The 23,172-nt window shown below is 42.1% G+C and overlaps 2 protein-coding genes across 6 annotated transcripts in view; both read left to right on the top strand.

Moving 5' to 3' along the window:
- Nucleotides 1-11,498, top strand: part of enah (ENAH actin regulator) — a 30,709-nt gene extending 19,211 nt beyond the window's left edge. For 2 of the 4 annotated variants that reach the window (XM_079571732.1, XM_079571731.1), the window contains exons 5-14: nt 2,055-2,374; nt 3,892-4,593; nt 5,543-5,856; nt 5,946-6,061; nt 6,139-6,187; nt 6,909-6,960; nt 7,049-7,115; nt 9,205-9,283; nt 9,860-9,917; nt 10,014-11,498. In XM_079571732.1, the coding sequence (XP_079427858.1) occupies nt 2,055-2,374; nt 3,892-4,593; nt 5,543-5,856; nt 5,946-6,061; nt 6,139-6,187; nt 6,909-6,960; nt 7,049-7,115; nt 9,205-9,283; nt 9,860-9,917; nt 10,014-10,051 (1,795 nt within the window). In that variant the 3' untranslated portion in view covers nt 10,052-11,498. The remainder of the gene's footprint in view (nt 1-2,054; nt 2,375-3,891; nt 4,594-5,542; nt 5,857-5,945; nt 6,062-6,138; nt 6,188-6,908; nt 6,961-7,048; nt 7,116-9,204; nt 9,284-9,859; nt 9,918-10,013) is intronic. The other 2 variants (XM_079571733.1, XM_079571734.1) reach the window with 2 other exon arrangements.
- Nucleotides 11,499-15,230: 3,732 nt separating this feature from the next.
- Nucleotides 15,231-22,973, top strand: lbr (lamin B receptor). 2 transcript variants are annotated; one of them, XM_079571898.1, is made up of 14 exons: nt 15,231-15,393; nt 17,217-17,391; nt 17,540-17,728; nt 17,983-18,066; nt 18,573-18,765; nt 18,846-19,042; nt 19,260-19,314; nt 19,664-19,858; nt 19,940-20,043; nt 20,145-20,270; nt 20,344-20,512; nt 20,698-20,778; nt 20,920-21,042; nt 21,761-22,973. In XM_079571898.1, the coding sequence occupies exons 2-14, from the start codon at nt 17,221-17,223 to the stop codon at nt 21,919-21,921; spliced, it is 1,848 nt and encodes a 615-aa protein (XP_079428024.1). In that variant the 5' UTR covers nt 15,231-15,393; nt 17,217-17,220; the 3' UTR covers nt 21,922-22,973. The 2 variants fall into 2 exon arrangements, with proteins under 2 accessions (XP_079428024.1, XP_079428023.1); XM_079571897.1 differs by having other exon boundaries at nt 17,983-18,075.
- The last annotated feature ends 199 nt before the right edge of the window (nt 22,974-23,172 follow it).

The following is a 23,172-nucleotide window of genomic DNA, read 5'->3' as shown; positions in this document are numbered from 1 at the left end:
TCAAACGCAGCATTTGGCCTAAAGTGTGCCTTACCTCACTGTAGGGGAATGCTCTGTGGGGAATGTGAGTGGAGACAAAACCACTTCCATCCGCACACCTCAGCCACAGATCTTGCTATTTTTAGCTGATGTGGACACTTTGCATTCCTCGGGCTGCAGATCATAAAATTCCTAGAGTGTACAGTATTTAAATCATGGAGAGTGTAGAGGGCATTCAACAATTATGAATAATGAGGTACAGGCTTGTGTTATTTGTGGTGCTTGTGCTTCAAAGCAAGAAAGTTCCGGGTTCAATTCCCAACTGTACGGGGCCTTTCTGTGTGGGGTCTGCATGCTCTCCCTGTGTCTGCGTAGGTTTCCTACACCACTACAAAAAACATGTACACTAGGTGAATCCTCCAGCTAATACTGACCATCAGCCTGGCTCCACACCTGGAGATGGGTCCCCGGGTGCGGCACTGCCATCAGCCACTGCCCCAGTGGCATCGAAGGAGGGGTCAAATGCAGAGGAAACTTTTTCCTACGGGGACAATGAAGTACACCTTAACCTTAATCACAAAATGGCATGATAATGAAGACGTTTTTCAAAATGTTGGAATGTCTGGACAGGTTTTTTTGGTGTATCACTCTACGAGCTGAACTTTTAAACTGTAATCAAACATAGCGAGTAAGTCATATAGCATTAAAAGTGCAGGTTCACTGTGCTGTGCTGAATGAGCAGAGAGCTGAGGCAGCGTGGGAACTAGGACAGAGGAGGGATTTCCTCTTCTTCAGTGTGATCTGTCTGTCCAGGGCTATTGGCTGGACCTCCACTCCTGAATAAAGCAGTGTATTTTAGTTCCAAGTCTTGGAAGGCATCACATTATGCACTCACAGGCAATGACAATGTTCCCTCAGTGGCATAACTCTCACAATTAACACCATGATGGTGGACCACAACAGTAAACAGAAAACTCAGCAACAAAATCCTTTTGAGCGTGCTTGTGCGTGTTGCTTTGGGATAAAGAGGTTGTGAGAGTGAATGGAGTGAGAGACAGGAGTGTGGGAAAATGAGTCAAGATGCAGAATATTATTTGACCGCTGTCTGTGTGTTTTAGGTCAATATAAATGACTGGTCTTCAGGGGGGGAAAAACTCTCTCTCTCCAGATGCTGCGCTGATGTGATCTCTGTGCTTTTTGCTCATTTGTTTCAACTTACATAATGACAACATGACACGTCAGTTTTCACTCTAGCTACCCTCTAGTGACATCTAGTGGCTATTTGACGGACTTACCCTTTTTTCTTTCTTTTACTGTGAATGCATGTGATAGTAAATGTTCCACTGGATTCTTGAGCTTTAGTAACAATAAATGCCATTGTACAATCTGAAGTGAATGAACCAACTACAACGTTTTGTGTTAATCACGATTAATTTAATTAATCGCGATTAATTTAATGATCCTATTTCAACAAAAAATATTTGTATTTTGTCCTTATATTCTACTTCATGAACCTAAAAGTTTGCAGTTTCTGTCCAAAAGGTTCAGCACAAAAAAAAAAGTCTCTAAAAAGTGAGTTATTAATCCCAGAATCTTCAGAAATGGCTGAAAGGGCTTTTCACATAAATATGAAACTGTGGATTTGGTCAATCACGTGCTTTAAGTGTTTTATGTGGGATAAGTATTAAAAATGAATATAATTATTAGACTTTTATTAATCGCATTTTACAAGTGCGATTAATGGCGATTAAAAAAAAAAATCTATTGACAGCCTTGATATATTTATATATATATTATTGTAAGCAATAGTAGTAATAATGATACATAACAGAAAGGGGGAACAAAGTTTAAAGTCATCCCAGTGACTTTCCTGATGAGCAGATTGTATCATTACAACATGACAGACGTTTATAACAAAGAACTTTGGGCATCTCGTGCCCTAAGATCTACTCTGGATTCCAGTGCTACATTGGGCTCTACATCTATAGAATTGCAAGTAGCGATCCGTTTGTTTTGTTCAAATGGTTTGTGTATATTATTTTGACTACATTATGTATCCTACACTCTTCTTCCAGACAACTTCAGGAGCTGCAGAGGCAGAAGGAGTTAGAGCAGGAACGCCAGGAGAAGGAACGCTTGGAACGGGAACGCCAAGAGCGGGAACACCAGGAGCGAGAACGGGAACGTATGGAGCGAGAGCGTGAGGAAATGGAACGGCAGGAGCAAGAACGACTGGAGAAGGAGCGACAGGAGCAGGAACATTTGGAGCAGAGAAAGGCACAGGAGCAGAAGGAGGCACAGGAGCAGAAGGAGGCTGAGGTGATGGAGCAAGAGAGCGAACAGTTAGAGAGAGAGCAGCCTGATTGGGACAGAGGGAGACGTGTCTCCAACACCGGTGAGTCCACACACATGTTCTACACTTCAGATGAGGATGTGACCAGTGCGAAACATGGCACACATTCAGAATCAGACATATTTATGTGAACTAGATTTATCAAAATGTTTAACTGTTGCTAACTCATTTATAAATGAAATGTTCAGCACATACAGTGCAGTTATCACACTTTGACTAAAGTCTTTCAGAGAAAAGATAATGGATAAGATCAATATTCTGCATTCTTTGTGAAAGGCATTGTGGATCTGCTCATCTGATGTTTTTAGACATTTGGATATAAACAATATCCCGGAGCGGGTGTTGTATCAAAGCATGTTTGCCATGTTCTTGACTGGGTCAGAGGAGTAAAGCCCATTGGTTGCTCTTTGTTTTGTTTTTGTTGTTTTTTGCCAAAAGTGTATTGTTTCAAGAAGAAAAGCACAGCAAATTAATTGTGCTGGTAAAACTTTAGACAAATGAAAAACTAAAACACATGACATGAGCAAAACTGCACAGTTCCCTCTATTGCAGTGGTTCCCAACATGGGGGCAGGGCATCTGGAATTGCAGAAGGGGGTCAGATCATAAGAGCTATTATTTGAACAAAACTATATGCAATGATATGAGCTGTGGTTTTGGACCGTGGCTTTGGACTGTGGCAATCGGACGGTCTCGAGTTGGGGGGGCTTCATTGGAAAAAGGTTGGGAACCACTGCTGTATTGGTTACTCTCAGCCAAAGTGTGTTGGGAAGATGCATGAAGACCTAATATTGCAGTTTGCAACATAATTACATGTGTTACTAATACTTTGAAAGGAAATGTTATACATTAACATGTTCTGAATGAACAGTCTTCCACCTGTTACCCTTACTTACATATTTTTCCAGAGAGAGAAAGAAAGGTCTATGTCTGGGATGCTGGAGTTCTGTGTTTTATACATGGCTTTCCTCAAAAGTTTTTTGTGTGTATCTTTGAAACCACAACAATTTTAGTTGAATCTGCATGAGTCGATGAAAGTGATGGAATGGTTGGAGAAATATGAGTGTCAAAGCTCAACGACACCCTGTACAACTCACTAGCATCCCCTGCAAACCAGCCTAGAAATATCTGAATTATCTAGCTGAAAGTGTTCATCTTCCACAGACAAGAACAAGCTTTGCATGTCTCTTGATTGGTCTGCTTTTTCTGCATGTTTGGGGATGCATAATTGTGTTGCTTGTATCATTCTGGGTATAGACAGATGTGCTGCTCCTGGGCCCAGTATAAATGCTGCTCTGAAAGAGGCTAATATGTCCACCAACTATAGCTTAACATACACACCTGAAACAGACTTGGTCAGGCTATGTGCTGGTTCTTCCTGCTTCATCTGCACCCTTCTCTTCTTTCTCCCTCCTTCACATCCATCTCTCCTCTCTATCGTGACCTGCTGTTTGATCCTCCTGTGTGCACTGTGCCTGCTTCCTTCTGTTTGTCCTTTCTTCCTGTTTCCTTACTGCCTTCCCTATCTGTTCTTGTTTTGTCCACCCTTGCCGCATACAGCCCTTGAAAGCACCCCATACACTTCCGCCCCTCAGGAATTCAGCCAGATGTCTATGCCATCTTCTCCCTCCATGCCCACGTACCCCAGCCCAGGTGCGCCTTCACTAGTGACACCCCCCACGCCCCCGCTCCGGCACTCGGCTTCTCGATTTGCCACGTCACTCGGGTCGGCCTTCCACCCCGTCCTGCCACACTATGCCACTGTCCCCAGGCGACAACAGGCGGATGCACCTCCTGTACCCACACCTACACCCCCTCCGGCCAAGTCGTCCGTTTGGTCGTCCTGTAGCTTCACCCCTCTCCCGCCATCGCCCCCCGTCATGATTAGCAGCCCCCCTGGGAAAGCAGCTGGTCCTAGGCCGCTCATCCCCATCGCCTCGCCGTCTCCTCTCACTCACAGGCCTCCTTCGCCATCCCCAAACGGGGCCCCAACATACCCTGCACCCTCCCCAGTCACCGTGCTCCATGGCCACACTCCCATGGGTCCGACCTGCCCAACCCCTCCACCACCCACCCCGCCACCCGTTCATCCCTTGCCGTTCCCCTCGTCCTTCTCGTCTGCCCCCTCCTCACCGCAGGCTCCTGGTTTGCCCTCTGCCTCCACAGCGCCCCCTGCTGCAGCTGCGGATTACTTGTCCTCGGGCCAGGCAGGAGACAGCAGCCCGGACAGCCAGCCTAGAGGGGCGTCATCACGGCCCCAGGGTAAGACATCCAGAGGTTTCACTGACTTCACACACAGTGCTGTCCATTCTTATTGGCCCCTCTCTCAGAGATAAACAAAAGTTTAATCTGTGCATGTAAAGAGTTACAGCTGGGAAAGTCCAGAATTGAGGTTTGCTTTGGGTCAGAGAGTCTGAAACTGACACTTGCCTCCAATATCAGGGTGCCAATATCAGTGGAGTGCACTGGAACATACTTTGAGAATGGAAAATTCAGCACATTTGTCATCCCAAAAATGAATATCAATTAAATTGTAGTTGGCTTCATAAATGTACTATGTAGTATGTACTAATGCAGGTATTTACAAGTAAACATTGGGCAGCTTTATGATTAAAAATAGATTATCAATTAATTATTTATTGAGACCTGGCTAGCATTCCTCACGAGAGACATGGGACACATCGTCCATGGACTCACTAACATGAATGTCGCTTATGACTTCCATAAGCATGCATCACTGTCTGCTTGCTGCTTAAGTGGCTGTGTTATTTTTTTCAGGACATAAATGGTGGCTTTATGTTGAGCATGATCTTTGTTTAAAGATGATCAATGATTTGGGTCCTCTATCATAAATGACTTCCAGTTTTTTATTTATAACAAAGGGACTGTGAACAAATGTGCTGTGGTTAGTGAATTATGCACATAATGCACATTAATGACACAATATGTGTAGCTGAGTGATTTGATAGGACATTGGTACATCTTTTAAAAAAGATGGTGCCAAATATAACTGTCTGTGTCTTGAACTTTGCACTGTGATCAAAATCTGTGTATTGTTCTACACTTTCATCTATCACGTGACTGTGTTTTGCATGCCGGAGTCGGTCTTTGCAATTTATGGAACTATGTTATGTTTTGTTTTAAACTCCTGAAGTTTTTGACATTAATTTCAAACCATTGTCTCCCTCTGTGCCCCCACTCTCTTCTTAAGACTCCACCCCCGGCCTGAGTGCACCCACCCCCCCTCCCCCTCCCCCACTGCCACCCGGCTCCACTGTGACTAGCCCGTCCATGACTCCTACAGTTCCACCAGGACAACCACTCCCACCCCCACCGCCGCCACTTCCCCCCACCCTCTCCCCCGGAGTGGCTCTTGTCCCACCAGGCCCACCTCCTCCACCTGGAGTTCCACCCCCTCCACCTGCCCCTCCTCTACCCGTTGGGCTATTCAGTCCTGCAGAGGATCGCCCACTTTCAGGACTAGCAGCAGCTCTTGCTGGAGCAAAGCTGCGAAAAGTGCCACGGGTGAGTACACGGTGTAGCCTCCGTTATGTATCACTAACTGGGCTTTTTCCAGAAGGTCATGTCCCTTTTATGCATCATTGTCTGTACAGAGCGATGAGGTGGGGTTGGCTTTGGCTATCACCCCGCCAGGTGCCAAAACTGGAAATGGGCACCTTCCTGGAGGAGGCGGTCTGATGGAGGAGATGAGCGCTTTACTAGCAAGAAGGTACTACAATACTCAGCACAGCAAAACTTTATTAAAGTAACACAATTCTTCTTTTTTGTGTGTGTGTGCTTTTGCAGAAGAAGAATTGCAGAAAAGGGCTCGTCGCCTGAACCCGACCAGAGATCAGTAAGATGGTCACTCTCCAGTACTTGTTGTGTTGGTTTCAGTTTACCGCTTTGTGTCCTCAAAGCAATGGCATATGATTACAGAGAGAGAGAATGTTTTCTAGAAACATCTTTCAGAGCCGGTCATTTAATTATACCTTAGCTTAGGCTTTTGACCCCCTCTGTGGTGCCTCATCAAATAGTTTTTAAATTCTCACATTGTCCACCATTTGTTTCCTCTGTTTGGGTATTTCACCAGCATGCACCTTTGCTGCTTTAATATTGTTTGTATGTTGATGTGTGGGCTTTTCCTGGGAAAAGAGAGCTATCTGTGGGCCTCAATGACTTACCAGCGGTGTTTATACTGTATGTTCTACTTCATTTTCCTTATTCAAATATTTCTGCATAAACTTTCTGCACGGTGGCGCAGCGGTTAGCGCTCATGCTTCACAGCAAGAAGGTTCCGGGTTCGATCCCCAGGTGGGGCCTTTCTGTGTGGAGTTTGCATGTTCTCCCCGTGTCTGCGTAGGTTTCCCCCGGGTACTCCCCTACCACTAAAAACATGTAAAATCGGCCAGGATGAGTAAGAGTGTGTTTGAAAGTGCGCGTGTGGGACAGTGGATGAAAATTAGTCCATGTTTGTTCATTAACATGCACTGTCCCGACCAAATGAACCAATAAATACTGTACATGATACAAAGATTGTGTCCTAAGCTGATCTTTGCCATTTGTGTGACCAACAGGATGAGGGCGACCCAAACACAACACCGAAAGTGTCTGCCTGTAGCACTCCAGGTGAGTGGGTTATACTATTCTTATCAAAAATCCCCTTTCATGGACAGTAACATAATTGCGAACCTAATCTGATTTGGGTTTTGTCCAGATATGCCCAGGAAACCATGGGAAAGAGCAAACACCATGAATGGTAGCAAATCTCCAGTAATTGGAAGGTAATATATGAATTGTTTCATTTAGATGTTTTTATTAGATACCTTCAAAGTAGCATTATGCTGTTGGTAAAACAAGTGCCTGCACCATTTGACTCTGCACCTCTTAAACGCACTAACTTTTATTATGTATTATGTATGTATTATTTTGGGTTACAATGAAAGAGAGTGAATTATATTTTTATTTGTGGTCTAAACTCATTCTTAGCTTTCTTAAAATATTTTACATCCCAAATCTTCACAGGGATAACTTTATAAGCACGTTTCACTACTGACAGGGGCACTTTTCAGGGTCACTGCCACTGAAATGCAATAAAAACTAGCCTGCTTGCTTTGTAACAAGAGTAGACAGTTTAGTGCCCGACAATTGCCTTAGTTTACAATGTACTGAAGGAGAAAAAAGCTCATTTAGTTTCACTTTGAGAAAACAAAATCATGTTTAGGGCCTTTAAGTTAAGTGTTAATAATAAGTTGACAACATTCTAACATAATTTCACATGAAGGACAGGGGCCTGTATATCTCTATGGGCGATTCACTGTTTTTGAAAGAAATAACCAAATAAACAAAAACAAAAAATACTTAATGTTGAACGTGCCCTAGGAAACTAACAGCATTGTGGACATTTTAGAGTACAATAACAGGTATTTGATCTTTGTTGTGTATAGAAATGTGTTGAGTCAAAAAGTCTTGAGGCTAAAGGTAACTATTGAATGTTATGAGTATTGCCTTATGTGCTCCTCTCATGCTTCTTCTCACTCTCACCTATCAGTTACATTCAGTGTCCGCCCAGCTCGGCCCAACTACACTGGTCATGGCACTGCATTATCACTGTAGCGCCAGAGGATACGATGATAAGACTCCGTGCCTGCACTGTACTCACATGTAATAACAATTTGACACATTCTAGTTGTGTTTATTTGTGTGAGGCCATACGTTTATATAGTTATTTGTATTAGTGTTGGGTTTGGTTGATAATACAACAGTAAAAGTGAACAATGATGTTACATTCCAACATATCAAGTAATATTCTCAAGTAAAGAGAAAATCCATTTTTCATATAATTATTCATATTGCCCCTTTAGCATTTTTCACTCTCATGAACCTTTGAAAAGTTATTTTGACAATAATTATTATTATGACAGTGTTAACCACTTGGTGGCAGTGTTCAACAATAGTAGGTAGGCTACTGTGTGAAAAGCCCATCACCACTACATCTACAGTTGTGCTCAAAAGTTTACATACCTAGAATTGTTTATTTTTTTGACTATATTTCAGTGTGTGCGTGTGTGTGTGTGTGTGTGTGTGTGTCTCTCTCTCTCTCTCTCTCTCTCTCTGTGTCCCCGTCTCTCTCTCTCTGTGTGTCTCTGTCTGTCTCGCTCACTCTCTCTCTGTGTCTCTCTCTCTCTTGTCTCTCTCTCTCTCTCTCTGTGTCTCTGTCTCGCTCTCTCTCTCTGTGTTTCTGTCTCTCTTGTCTCTCTCTCTCTCTCTCTCTCTCTCTCTGTGTGTCTCTGTCTCGCTCTCTCTCTCTGTGTCTCTCGCTCTCTCTCTGTGTCTCTCTCTCTCTTGTCTCTCTCTCTCTCTCTCTCTCTCTCTGTGTCTCTGTCTCTCTCTCTCTGTGTTTCTGTCTCTCTTGTCTCTCTCTGTCTGTGTCTCTTGTCTCTATCTCTGTGTCTCTGTCTCTCTCTGTGTCTCTGTCTCTCTTGTCTCTCTCTCTCTATCTCTCTCTCTCTCTCTTGTCTCTCTCTCTCTCTCTCTTGTCTCTCTCTCTCTGTGTCTCTGTTTCTCTTGTCTCTCTCTCTCTGTGTCTCTCTCTCTGTGTCTCTATCTCTCTTGTCTCTCTCTCTCTCTGTCTCTCTTGTCTCTCTCTGTGTCTCTGTCTGTCTCGCTCTCTCTCTCTGTGTCTCTCTCTGTCTTGTCTCTCTCTCTCTGTCTGTCTCTCTGTCTTTGTCTCTTCTTCAAAACAACTTTACTACAGTAGAAGTAAAATCAGCACAATGTCATTACAAACTACACTTGTGGGCAAATGCTACCAGTATCTTTGCTGCTGTTTGCTCCAAGCCTCTCTCATCTATGTGCCCTGTGTGTTCACAGACCCAAGTCCACACCCACAGCTTCCCTAAGTGCCAACGGAGTCCCGACAGAGGCAATAGACTACGACAGACTGAAACAGGTAACTTCCTGCAAACAGTCTTCAGTGATGCTGCTGCATATGTCTTGCATGTTGAATTTCTCAAATTGTGAACAATATTCTGGAAAAAATCTGTATCATGCCAACCTATCAGTATCATGCTGTCTGAATAACAGATGGATTAACTGTGGGTTGTCTATCCACCAGTCTTTCATTTAATGGCACTATACCTGATTTTTTTGTCTTGTAGTGGAACAACATTTGTTTTGTCCTAGTATATAGTAATCTCAAATATTTTGTGGTAAAAAAATACTGTGCATCTAATTAATAAGCATTTGTATCAATTTCATGAACTGTCAAGCTACTTTTCGAACATTTCTGTAAATGTGACTCGAAAAGTGACGGTTATGAAATGTGCCTATAAACTTGTCTTTGTGAAAAATTGGGATGCTACAAATGTTAGGAATGAGTTTGGACAAGTAACATTTTAATTTACTGCCTTCTTTCGTGGTTTGTTTTGAAAAAGAAAAAAAACAGGTATAGGGTTGAGTTTGGTGCTAATCATGACACTGCTGACACTGTCCTTGTAATTTTGTTTACATGTTTTTTATATTGTAGGATATCCTGGATGAGATGAGAAAGGAATTATCCAAGCTTAAAGAAGAGCTCATTGATGGTATTAAGTTTACTGCTCTTTTCAGCCACACTGATCAATCATACTTGACAAAAAAGTTACTAGCCCAGTTATTAAAGACAAATTGACTCTTTTCAGCAATCAGGGAGGAGCTGGGAAGGTCCAGCACGGCATGAAGAGCCACACACATGGCACTGTTCCTGTTACAGCAGTGGAGGCGGAGGCAGAGGAAGCACACCGCTGAGGGAGGAAACGGCTCCACTGCACACCTTTTTCCATCATGACGGCGAAGTGGCATTTGTGTGTGTGGCCACTGTAAAACTTGTCTTCCTTCAATACTATCCTAACCTGAATATGTACAGAAAAGAGAAAACTTATCAGCAAACCAAGTATAGGCCATAACAAGTAGCTCAATAATGTTTTTGTTTTTTTAACTGCAGAGCTCTTAGCTCTAAATACGGTACTAAGTGGACACAATAAGTTGAGCTGTCCGTATAGCACTCTACCAAACCTCTCTGTTCAAAACTGTTGAGTAAAGCTTCTGTCCCCCTTTTCCTGGTCATACTTCATTTCCAAGACTCAGCCACGAAAGTTTCTGATCAGCAATAAGTGTAGCATTTTGTCAAGAGTGCGAGACCTTTCCATATTTGACATGAAAGATGCGAGTGACGTTGCTGCATGTTTCTCTTATCAGTCCAAGGATCACCTGAAATATCAGTGAAGTGGATATAACCCGGACATGGAAGAGGATTGTGCCATTGACATTTTCTCTTACTCAGTCTTTTTCCTCTTGTAAATCCTGTGTGGGAACAGCTCAAACTGAACCATTGGGGGAGGCATATGGCTGTAGCCAGAAATGTGGTAGCTTTTGATTTTACGCATTATATTGTGCAGCCACCTCGTTCGGTGTCAAGAACAAATTGAAGTACACAGATCAAAAGAACAGGTTTTAAGGAAGGAAATGGAGGTCAACAGTCCCAGCCACCTGGTGCTCTCTTGAGCTCTATTGGTCTACTCAGTTTGAATAATGAATTTGTATTTCAAACATAATTTTATATAGCTAATATTTGGCCAAAGAACTCTGACTCAGAAAGCTGAATGTCTAAATGATCAGTATCAGCTCATAGGGCTCAAATGACTCAAATGTTGTAGGTCTCAAGGGAAAAGTTATTGTTTACCTGTAGTCACAAATACTTTACGCTACAGCATTCATATGTGCCTCACCTCCAGATCGTTACAAAGACAATCAACAATGACAGACTTTATCCGACTTTAAGGCGTTTAGTGGCAACGGAAGAAGCACACTATTGTAGATGGATTGAATCAATACTGTTGAACATTTTGCACCTCTAGCAAACCACAATACATTCATTTTATATTTCAGCAGTTCTGGTATAGCCTTTAATATACTGAATAGTCATGGCTTGAGTATGTTGGGGTCCTGTAAGTTCAATTTGATTTTACTTTTAATATAACTACAACAATTATGACGAATGACCATAAACTAAGCACAAACATAAACACGAGGTCACCAGAAGGCTGAAACACATAAAGGATTGCTTGGCCCAGTCCTTGTGCCACCTTTGCATAACTTAAAGCCCTCCTGTAGGCCACCTAAATAAACACACCCCTGTGGTTTGAATCTAATTTTTAGGTCATGTTTTATGACAGTATTTGAACACATATACATGCTTCAAAACTTTCAGGACAATCCACTTAGCAACACTCCCCTCAGAGCAGTTGCTGCCTCGTGAATCTTGCTGCTACAGCCGTCCCATCTCTCAAAACTAGCCTTTGTTTTTCTTCTTTTTGTTTTCTATTTTTTAACAGTTGATCAGAAAGTGAAGGTCTGTATGTCCACGTTCTGAGGTGGTTGTGAAATGATGTAAATTGATGGTGCCTTGAACTGAAGTCACGTTTAATATGTTAGAGATACAAATAAGAGTAACTACTGGGGAGACACATGCTGTTGTTTTTTATTCACCACTCCACTCTGTTCCACATCTATTGTTTTCTTTATGTCTTTGGTGTTGAGGGGACTTTTTCCAAATACACACTAAATACTCAAAATCAGACTGGTTTAATGTAGCTTTTCTTTGTTTAGTTTTTGATTTACAGATAATAAATGATGGAGGATGTTTCCATGTTGCCTTTCTCTGGACGGTGCAGTTTGCCTCAAGTGTTTGAGCTCAGTCAATAATGGCATTTATTTGATTATGTTGTTCTCACGTGAATTAGTTCTTTCTTACATGCTAACCTATTGTTTTGTTTCAGCAAATTCAATAAAGTTACAATACAAACTTAGACATTGTATATCGTTTTTTGCCTATCCATTTACATTATGCCATTAAACAGTCTCTTAAGATAAATCATTGTTATGGCCAATCATATTGCACAAATATTCAGGTATTGTGAAGAAGGTTTGCCATTTTATCATACGGTACTTTTTACTATAATATTTAAGTATCTGTACAGTTACTTCAATTAAAAAAGGTTACTCATTCCACTGTGGGTAAATCTTAAAGGAGCATTATGCAACTTTTTATGTGGGAAAAAAGTTGATATTTGTGCGTACTTCACCTTGTAGTGACCAAGTGGCTATTTGAGTGGTCAGCATGGTGCCTCTAAGACGCTCCAGAATCAGTTGTTTAGGAGGTTTGTGCTGCTGACGGACCCTCTCACCAGAAAACCTACAAAACAATTGATCCTGGAGCGTTGTACGCTGCGTTCCAAATGATTATGCAAATGACATTTTTCTAAGATTTTCTAAATTGTCAACTCAAATGAGAGTCAGCATAATTTTCAGGTCTCTAACTGGTAGAGGATCATTTAAATGTGGTGGAAAAAATGTCCCAGTGAAAACAGTATTTTTTTCAAAAATAAATATAGTAAAAACCTCAAAATCCACTGTTCCAAGTTATTATGCAACTCATCGTTTCAATACATTTTAAAGCTTGTAATTAACTGAAAATGGTCATTTGTTGAATTTGTAGCATAAGGAGGTCATATTTACTGAAATCAAAAGCTATTTAAATCAAAAAAGTATTAACAGGTCAAGTTATATTTTACCATAGGAGCCCTTCTTTGAGCAGCTTCAAAATTGTTAAATCCATTAGACTTGTGTGTTTTTGGACAGTTTCTGCTTGGATTTCTTTGTAGGGTGTCAGAATAGCCTCCCAGAGCTGCTGTTTGGATGAAAACTGCCTCCCACCCTCATAGAAGTTTTTTTTGTTGAGGCTCCAAAGGTTCTCAATAGGGTTGAAGTCAGGGGAGGAGGGGGTCCACATCATGAGTTTCTCTCCTTTTATGCCCAGAGCAGCCAGTGATGCAGAGGTATTCTTTGCAGTAGGACATGGTGCGTTGTCATGCATGAAGAGGAAATTATTAGGGAAAGCACGGCTCTTCATTTTGTAGCATAGAAGAAAGTGGTCAGTCAGAAACTCCACATATTTTACAAAAGTCATTTTCACACCTTCAGGGAGCCTAGAAGGGCTTGAAGGGGCCGACCAGCTCTCTCCTCATGATTCTGGCCCAAAACATGACTCCGCCACCTCTTTACTGACGTCACAGCCTTGTTGGGACATTGTGGCCGTTCACCAACCATTCACTACTCCATTGAGTTGACCATCCAGGGTCACACGGCACTCATCAGTGAACAAGACTGTTTGAAAATGAGTCCTCATGTATTTCTGAGCCACTGCAGCCATTTCTGTTCATCAGCTTCAATTAACAGTTTAGGGGAGGCCCGGATAGAAGGTTTATGCACAACTGCAGCCTCTGGAGGGTCCTACACCTTGATGTTCGGGAGACTCCAGAGGCACTAGCAGCTTCAAATGCCTGTATGCTGCTTTGTAGCATCTGTTCTCTTAATCTGATGTGTTTGTCTGGCAGAAACCGTCCATATTGTGCCATTATCTGCACAAACCGGAGTGTGCTCTGAATCAGCCACAAATCTCTTATCAGTATGATGATTACGCTTAATCTTTCATGAAATATCGAAGGTTTTCATACCTAGACCAAGGCATTCAACTATTTCATGCTTTTCATCAGCAGACAGACCCTTTTTCTTTCCCATATTTCTTGAAAATGATGATCTGCATGATAAAGTGGAACACCCTTTTTCAGTAGTTTTTCCCTTAACTGGGCTTAACCTGAAAACTAATCATCCCAGGTCTCTGAGATTAATGCCAGTGATTCATAGAGCCCCAAGACACGATACCATCCATGAGTTTCATCATTATTGTTTATTTTTTTTACCTTTTTGACACAAAAATCCAATTTGCATAATAATTTAGAACGCAGTGTGGAGACCACCATGATGGAAAGTGAAGGCGCCATGATGCCCACTAATGCAGCCGCTTGGTCACTACAAAGTCAAATACGCACAAATGTCAACTTTATTTTTCACTTAAAAAGTTGCATAATGCACCTGTAGTGGCAAAAGCCTCATTGACTTCAATAGATGTACTTATTGTTTCGAGTGCACTATTCTTCAAAATGACATTTTTGAACAATTTTTAAAATTTCCTTTGGAAATATTACTATTTCTTTCCGCTTTATTGTATGTTTTATTTCTCATGATTTATGTCTGGTGAAACGTAGAAAGTTTATTCTGATTCTAAGTACTCAGAGTACACACGTTAGTAGGCTCTAATAAGTAAGTAATTATTTGAGTCACTACTTTGTACTTCTACTTGAGTAAAGTTATGTCAAAGTATCTACTCTTCCTTGAGTAAACATTTTGGCTGCTGTACCCACATTAGAAAATATATAGTTTAACTTTCCTTTTAAGTCCAGTTCAGTAACAGAAGTGACAAGGATATATTACAGCTATTACATGTAATCATGTGATGCCCAAAACCTAATCCATTTTAGGAGAGTTGATTATAAACTTGGTAAAGAGGTTGGCTGCATGTTGCAAAGACTAAACGGAGGAGCTCTGTGCAGAGTGCAGTGAGGACTGAGTGCGGAGGGCACAGTGAAATTTCCTGTGGGTGGAGCGCATTCTATCAGCATCTGCAGTTCATTTGAGGTTTCGTTCGCAGCCAAAGCTAGATCAGGCTCAGGTCGAGGCACGGCTCTTCTAGGGTTACAAGAGAGGAAGTTAAACACATTCATTGGCTTTATATGCTAAATTATTGTTCAGTGCAACATTAATTGTGTTGATTTCAGAATAGCTAATCAATCGCCGTACACCTAATGTTATGTTGTATGTAGTTATATTGTTTTAGTTTCTGTATCTGTACTAAGTAATGGTGAGTCAAGCGATGACGACCCCGTTCAGTTAAAAATCCACAGTCAGCCAATGAGAAGACAGCTCAGTTTGAAATACACGCAGAGGCAGCCAATCAGCGGCCTTCGCGCCTTCCCCGCGCGGAGGGGCGCACACAGAGGGAGGGGCGGAGAGAGCGTCAAGCGGATGGCAAAGCCTGCTTTCAAAACATAAAGCTAACTTTAAGAACTTACAATAATACGAAGACATTTTGTTTATTTAGACCGGGAATCGCATTATTGTCACGTAAGTACACATTTCTATTTGATAAATAATACAAAGAGAACAAGCGGGGTGTTTGGATGATGGTCTTTGTCGGGGAGTTAGGCTTTAGCCACTGTGCTAGCTCAGCCCGCAGAATAACGGTGTTATTAGCTCTGGCTGTTTGGTTGAGCTAAATTCTCATAAATCTTTACTCGCGGTCGTTTCATTTGTGGAACATGCCATTAATGGCGTTAGTGTACAATGCAGGAAGTTGGTGAAGTAGTAATGAGTGAAACAAACTAGTTTTAGTGTTACATCTCGAAATACGCAGCCATTTGTTGGGAATTAAGGGCTACCTCGCGGAGGTTTGTTGACACAAGACCGTAGTTTGTTTTTAGAGTTAGCTTGTGCTTATTTCACGTGGCCTTTGAGTGCGGGACGTTTTTTTGTCTCAGTAATCTTGGCTTTGCGCTGTATTGTGAATCCGGTTGAAATGTGATGTAGTTTGAGCTGCTGTGGTCGGCGTTTTGCTAATGGCAGAGTTGCCCGTTTACCGACCCCGTTTGAAAACATGACGTTTTCCCTCCACTGCTCTCACCGCGGAGCCGGACTGTCTTCAAACTATCGGCAGCTTAACAAGTGCTGTTTTTAGGCATAGCTCACACAAAATGTGTTTATGTCACAAAGATTATTTTTACACGGAAATGCATTGTGCATGTGCTAGTTTGATATTCTTACTAATGTTGCGAGATTTGAGAATGATAATAATATTAATAGTACATGCATCACATAATATACACGGAATTGACACCCAAACATCCCTCGACGTCTAGCCGTCTTGTGCACTATCGTGTGCAGCAGAGATGCATTTTTAAGATTTAACCCTCACTCACACGCACACCTTCCCTCCCCCCGCGCTCAGTGGGAGCCAGTATGCGATGCGTGTCATCACTAATTTCCCGCACTAAAGGGGCATGTAAGTAAAACTCCACCCACACCAAAAGCACACTGACTTTATTTCTGATGGGAAACTCGCATCGCTCAGCAGCCCGGCCCGGAGCGCTCATGACAGCTGGAGGCCCGCAGGAGCTGGGCTGTAGCACCGCCACGGACTCTGGGTGTGTCTGCACTCACTTTTATGTTTACAGATTTGATTAACTATGAATGTTTGACTTTTGTTTTAGTTGTTGTGTGGACCATGTTTAATCCGATGTTTGTTCCCTTAACTTTTTATTAAATGTACTGTGTTCAGTCTCCAGTCTGCTTGTCTTGTGCTGGCCATGAGCTCAATTACAGAGATTATCAAGCTGGGTTTGGTTTGGCTGAGCTGCTGTCTGCACAATGTGGTGTTGGACGGGGCTCTACTCTGTTATGTTAAATGTGCTGTTGTTGAGGTTTGGGTTGAGGGGCTTTGGTGACCCTCCCCAGAACAGACTGGTCAGCAGTTCTGCTCTCTAATGGCAATAATGCTGACTTGACCTGCACAGCTCTTTGTGGCAATACAGAAAGCTCTCTCTTTTCTGAAGTTTGTGTAAAGTGTGCTTTAACTTTTGAATAATACTGTACGTCTAAAGTTTTGTGTGGTATTAGGGAATCTCAGCCAGTCATTCTCACTAACACCTCAAAGTTTTGTATTTATAGACATGGGGTTTTGGTCAGCCAAGATTTAGGAAGTGCCTAAATGAGAAAGATTAAAAGGGAAAGCACTTTTTAACGTGGGAGTTTATGTGCATGTTTTGATCATTTACTCTAATCTGGTTCCAGATTGACTGATTAGTGTTTATTATTAGTTTAGTTGTCTGTCTACACAGACTCTACGAAGAGGTGTCTAAAGACAGCTAAACGGTGCTGTGTTTTCTCCACAGGTCAATGAGGATGCCGACAGTCAAGTATCAGCGCGGGGATACAGTGATGGGGCGCTGGCCGGGCAGCAGTCTGTATTATGAAGTCAAAGTGCAGAACTTTGACTCCAACAGCCAGCTTTATACAGTCATCTATAAAGACGGCACCGAGTTGGAGCTTAAGGAGCAGGACATAAAGGTATATCAAGTATTTGAATGTTGGCCGGGTGTTCTATGGCCTTGTACTACACCCCTATACTATTGGTGGCAATGTGACACATGGTTCTTATTGGTTGTGTTTGGTGTTGAAACCGCTTGTTGACTGTATTTGTTTGTAATGTTCTCAGAGTGCTCTGGCGTTCCAGAACAACACCCGCTCTCGGTCACGATCGCGGTCACCGGGTCGTCGCCGCAGTCGGTCTCGCTCCCCGGGGCGGACCACGCGCCGCTCCTCGTCCCGCACTGCGGCTGTTACAGAGACGGCCACTCGCAAGGAGCCCAAGGTCAAGGATGTGGAAGTCCTGCTGATTCCACTGGTGCGACGGCTTGATGAAGCATTTCATTAGTTTTGAAATGGTATCATGTGCTAGGCGTTGTGTGTGTGTATAATCCTCACAGCTAAATAACAAGTACAGTTTCTATGTTTCTAATGCCGATTATAGGTAACAGGTGTTTAGAAATAGTTTTATAAAATGTGCACATCTTGTTATTGCTAATTTGTCTTTGTAGTCCTGTGTTTTTACACTTAGTTTTTCTCTCTCCCTCTCCTGTGTTTATGGGACAAAAACAGACATTGCCCAAAGAAAGCAACAGCAACAATAAGCATGAAAACAAAGAAGAGACCAGTGCTACGACCACCACCACCACCACCACAGTCAGTCAGGTAAGTTTGGAGCATGTGTTATTTTTGCTGTCGGCAGGTCCTGCTGCAGTGGCTTTAAACTTATTGGAATGTCATGATGTTTGCATGTTCTGGGAGGCACTGACGCCTCACAAGATCAGACTTGATTTAACAGTCACATGCTGAAGCAGCATGTGCCTCGTCTTTACATTCCTCTTTTTAAATGCCCATCAGTCTCTCCATCTTACCATTTTAATTTCTGTAACCTGGTCATCTAGAGATGAACCAACAAGAGAGAAAGAAGTTAAAATGTAATTTTGTATCTTTTTTGCTTGTTCATGAAAGTAATTTATTCCAATTGGGATTTACACATCACTGACTTTATATGGGCATAATCTAAATTAAACAGTTTAAAATGAGGTTTCTTACTTGAAACTGCATTCTTTAATCTCTATATTGACAAATTCAAGACGTTTTCTCATCCATTTCTTTCCATGATGTCACGTCAAATATTTTCTCATGTTTTCTTATTCCTTCAGAGTCCAGCATCTAAAAATGAAGTGGAGCCTGAGAGGAGTCAGAGCCGCTACAATTTGAGGCGCAGGAAGGATGACGGTGAGGCCAAACCAGTGGAGGCCACAGCCCAGGCCCCTGAGGAGGCTGAGGTCAAACCTGCAGCTGCTGCTGCACCCGCTGCAGCCTCCACCTCTTTGGACTTTGGCGGGAAGATTGGTACATATGCGCTCGGTCATGTCAAAGCTTCCAGTTGGATGTTATTGTTGGACTTTCTTACCCTGTTGGTCTTGTTTTAGGCGCCTACTTCTGGCTGTTGTTTCTGCCGGCCTGGGTTCTCTTCCTGGTACTTCAGGGTAATCGGGTGGACCCCAGCCTGATGAACTTCCCCCCTCCACTGCCAGCGGTGCAGTCTCTCTGGGACGTCCAGGCTTTGGGCATCGTTGTCGTCTGGATGTTGTTCCAGGCCCTGCTCTATGTCTTACCTGTAGGAAAAGTGAGTCATGATCTTTATTTCTATATTTTAGTCAAAATAGTTTGCAAACAAATATAGAATCCTTGATGTTCTGTAAGTATAACACTGCCGTATACACCACAGTGCCAGTTTGCACTGTTCACTAGTGCTGACATGGCATGACTTGTTTAAACGAAACCATTAACATCGAAGTAAAAGAATAATCATCATGAAATAATGCAAGACTTTTTCCTCACAGCTCAGTGAAGGAATGCCCTTGAGATCTGGAGAAAGACTCAAGTACAGAACAAACGGTGAGCTTCTGCTTCCATCACTGATGTCCAGACTCTGCTCCAGATGGAAATGTTAAGATAACAATAAATGTAGATTAAATAGATAATTCTGAAAGGAGTCAAGTCCAGGTCAAATCTGTCCCTGTATTCGTTTTGGAACCTCTATAGTTTTGACTCTTGTCTATTATAGAACTGCATGTCACTCTGCTGCCATTGTTGGTAAAATGTGCTAGCAGGAACTTGATAAAACAAGTCTACTGTACATTCACTTCTGTGATTAAAAATGCCACTTTAAATGAGAGACAGAATTGACTTTATGATCCTTGGTAAGTTGAGACATCCTGGTTTACAGTTTTCCCTCTTGTATCAGGTTTCTTTGCCATCATGGTGAGTGCCATGGCAGTAGCGGCCGCCTTTCATCAGGGAGTTGACCTCACTTACATCCACAGCCACTTCCTGCAGCTGGCAGTGGCTGCTTTCCTCATTTCCCTCCTTCTCAGTGTGTACTTGTATATTCGCTCTCGCAATGCGCCTGCTGAGCAGCTGGCTTTAGGAGGAAACTCCGGTAAGCAGTGCTCTCTCCTTTTATCGTCACACAAAGCCTTTCAAGAAAAAATATACATTCAACCACCATCTTTCTTTCCAGGCAGTGTCATGTATGACTTTTTTAAAGGAAGAGAGCTTAACCCCCGCATCAAGAATTTTGACCTGAAATTTTTCTGTGAGATGCGTCCCGGTCTGATTGGCTGGGTAAGAGACATAAAAAGAAATCGTGAATAGTTCATAGATGACAGTAGTGCTAAGGAAGCATGTCATATGAGACACAAAGCTAATCTGTGTCTGTCTTTTAGTGTATGATCAACTTTGGCATGGCGTTGGCAGAGATGAAGCAGCAGGGTCTGGAGGCTCCATCTCCTGCTATGATCCTGGTGAATGTTTTCCAGCTGCTCTATGTGGTGGACGGTCTGTGGAACGAGGTACGAGAAAAAAACACTCCCACTGGGCACTCCCAACAGCAGCACGAGCTCATCGCTAACTTGTGTTCTTTAGGAGGCCATCCTCACCACGATGGACCTGATGCACGACGGCTTCGGCTTCATGCTGGCCTTTGGAGATCTGGTGTGGGTTCCCTTCACCTACACGCTGCAGGCCTATTACCTGGTCAGCCACCCCAACCCCCTGAGCCCCGCCTGCCTGGCACTCATCATCACTGTCAAACGTCAGTCTGTTACTACTCAGTCCTTTCACAATTTCACATTGTTTTTGCTGCTGTTAAAAAAAAATCTTTACTGAAGAAAAATAGCTACTACTACAAATCACAAAATGCTATGAAATTCAAGAGGGATTTTTTTTTCTACCAAAGAAGAGGGCGTGGACAGTTGCTGATACCTGTGTCTTTTGCAGTGGTCGGTTTCTATATCTTCAGAAAGTCAAACTCTGAGAAGAATGCTTTTAGAAGAAATCCAGCGGACCCACAACTGTCTCGTAAGTGGCTCGTGATCACAACCTGTAAACCATAAGTGTTGTTTTTTTTTTTTTACTGTGCCTATTATGTGTCGTAACTTGCAACTTTACATTATATACGAGACAACAACATGCAGATCGTAAGTTTCCCTGTGGTTGCAGATCTGAAGAGCATCCCAACGGCAACGGGGAAGAGCCTGCTGGTGTCAGGGTGGTGGGGAGTGGTCCGCCACCCCAACTATCTGGGAGACCTGACCATGGCTCTGGCCTGGTCTCTGCCCTGTGGTCAGTATCACTCATGATCGTAGTACTTTAAAGTCTAACTTAATGCTAAAGAGCCTACATCATCCAAAGTTATATCTTGATCAAAAACCTGAGGTGGTGATTTGTATAATTCGTACATTGTTTTCTTATATTAGTCAGTCTCTGCGGGTGTTTTGTGTCTAAAATTCATGATTTTGTTGTCGAGACTAAGTTGTGCTATATGGGAAATACCAAGGCTGTCCAAAACCTGAATACAGCCTAATATTGGACTTAACTGTAGATCATTTTCATGTGACAGAAGGAAAAGCACAAGCAAAATTTATGGCAACGTTTTCTTAGATGGCGAGCAGGTTCACTGCCTCAAACGCTGCTTACTTACCCAAACACAAGTCTGGGCTTTGAGGGAAACCAAAGCACTCTCCCTGCATCAAAACAATCTATTTACATTTTCTCTTCATATCAAGGGGGGGTAAATAATTACAAGGAAGAAGGCTGTTTGATGCAGGAAACGTTTTGCTCCCTAAACACCAAAGAGCACCACAGTCAGAACAATTGTTTAACACAAACTTCCTGAGCAAAAGTCTGGGCTGTGTTTATGACATAATAATCTCGACACGTGAGCCGAACTGTTGATTTGTACAAGCCTCTCTGAAATAACATTAAGAACGTCCCACAAAATCGTCTGTAGTTGTTGAAGACCAATGACTATTACATGTAATATCAATTGTCTTCTGTCTAGGTTTCAGCCATCTGTTGCCGTGGTATTACATGATCTACTTCATCATCCTTCTTGTTCACCGAGACTCGCGGGACATGAGCGACTGCAGGAGGAAGTACGGCTCGGCATGGGACGAGTACTGCCGAACTGTTCCCTACCGAATCATTCCCCGTGTTTACTGAGAAACTGCGCGTGTCACTCAATCGTTACCACTCATACGGCCCAAAACCAAATGGACTGACATTCTTGACATGTAATGTTTCTTTTTCTTTTTTTTTAATCTTGACTGAAAGTGGTACATAGAAGGAAAAAATTGTGGAAGAAAACAATGCCAAAAAAAAAAAAATGTCACGCAAAACAGGAAAATGCTTGAACTATTTTTGATATTAAACAGCAAGAAGGCCCTTGATAGGATTGTTATCGCGATGTAGATTTTGTAAATAGATTTTTGTTTAAAAAAAAGTTTAAAAAAAACAGACAAACAAAAAAAAATCACAAATAATTGACTGATTTCAAATTCCTCATTTTTTCCTTGTGCAACAGTTCTCGCGTGGCTTTTATGAATATATTTTATGTTAAGTCTTCCTGCACAATATTATTGCTTTTTTGTTTTTTTTGTGAACGGCGGGGTTCAAATGCTCGTTGTTTTGAAAGGCTGCACAGTGGAACTCAGGACACAGGGCTATGCCAGGAAGTTGACACAGAATATTTTGTCTTAATCACTTTTGATGTGTGCGAACATTAGAGAAACCTAGCTATGAGTTTAGTGTTGAAACAGTTTTGAGGTGTGACGAATGCACTAATGTGTGACAGTGTTGTTCTTAATTTAACATGAGTTTCAATGAATTTGGCTTGAATACTACCTCAGATTTACACACTGTCCATCCTTCAGACATGCCCCTGACATAGTACAATGTCACGGCTGAAGAGTTTTATCAGGGGATGTGGCTGTTTTAATTATCTTTTTAATTTTAATGAAGTACGTATACTGTGATAAAATTCAGAGCTGTGTAAGCTTTTCAAATATGTGCATTTTAAACCTGTAGATGGGTATGTAGCTATAAATTAAGTTTTCCTTTTAATGGTGGTAGTAGTAGTAGGATGTAAATATTTTCTTACAAGGATTTTGTATTACAGCAGCAATAAAGTAAAGAGTATTTTCAGTATTATAGGTTGGCTTAAATGCTTGTTTTATGAATATTGTAGCTTCAGACATTTGCCTCTATGTGGACCTCCAGACATGAATTAGTTTTTACAAATAAACATTTCATTGGAACATCTAAAAACATGACATTTTCTGCGTCTTCTTTTTTTATTTGCTTTTTAAACTGGTTGCATGAACAGATTGGATTTTATTAACCTGAAAAGGTACCGTAGCTCAGATAAATGGTTAAATATGATTTGATGATCAGACACTGACACTGCAGCGCCCT

The sequence above is a fragment of the Gobius niger genome (assembly GCF_951799975.1).
Source record: "Gobius niger genome assembly, chromosome: 15".
In the NCBI taxonomy this organism is placed as follows: Eukaryota; Metazoa; Chordata; class Actinopteri; order Gobiiformes; family Gobiidae; genus Gobius; species Gobius niger.
Note: the sequence above shows the minus strand (reverse complement) of the source record. Positions and strands in the feature narration are given on the sequence as shown.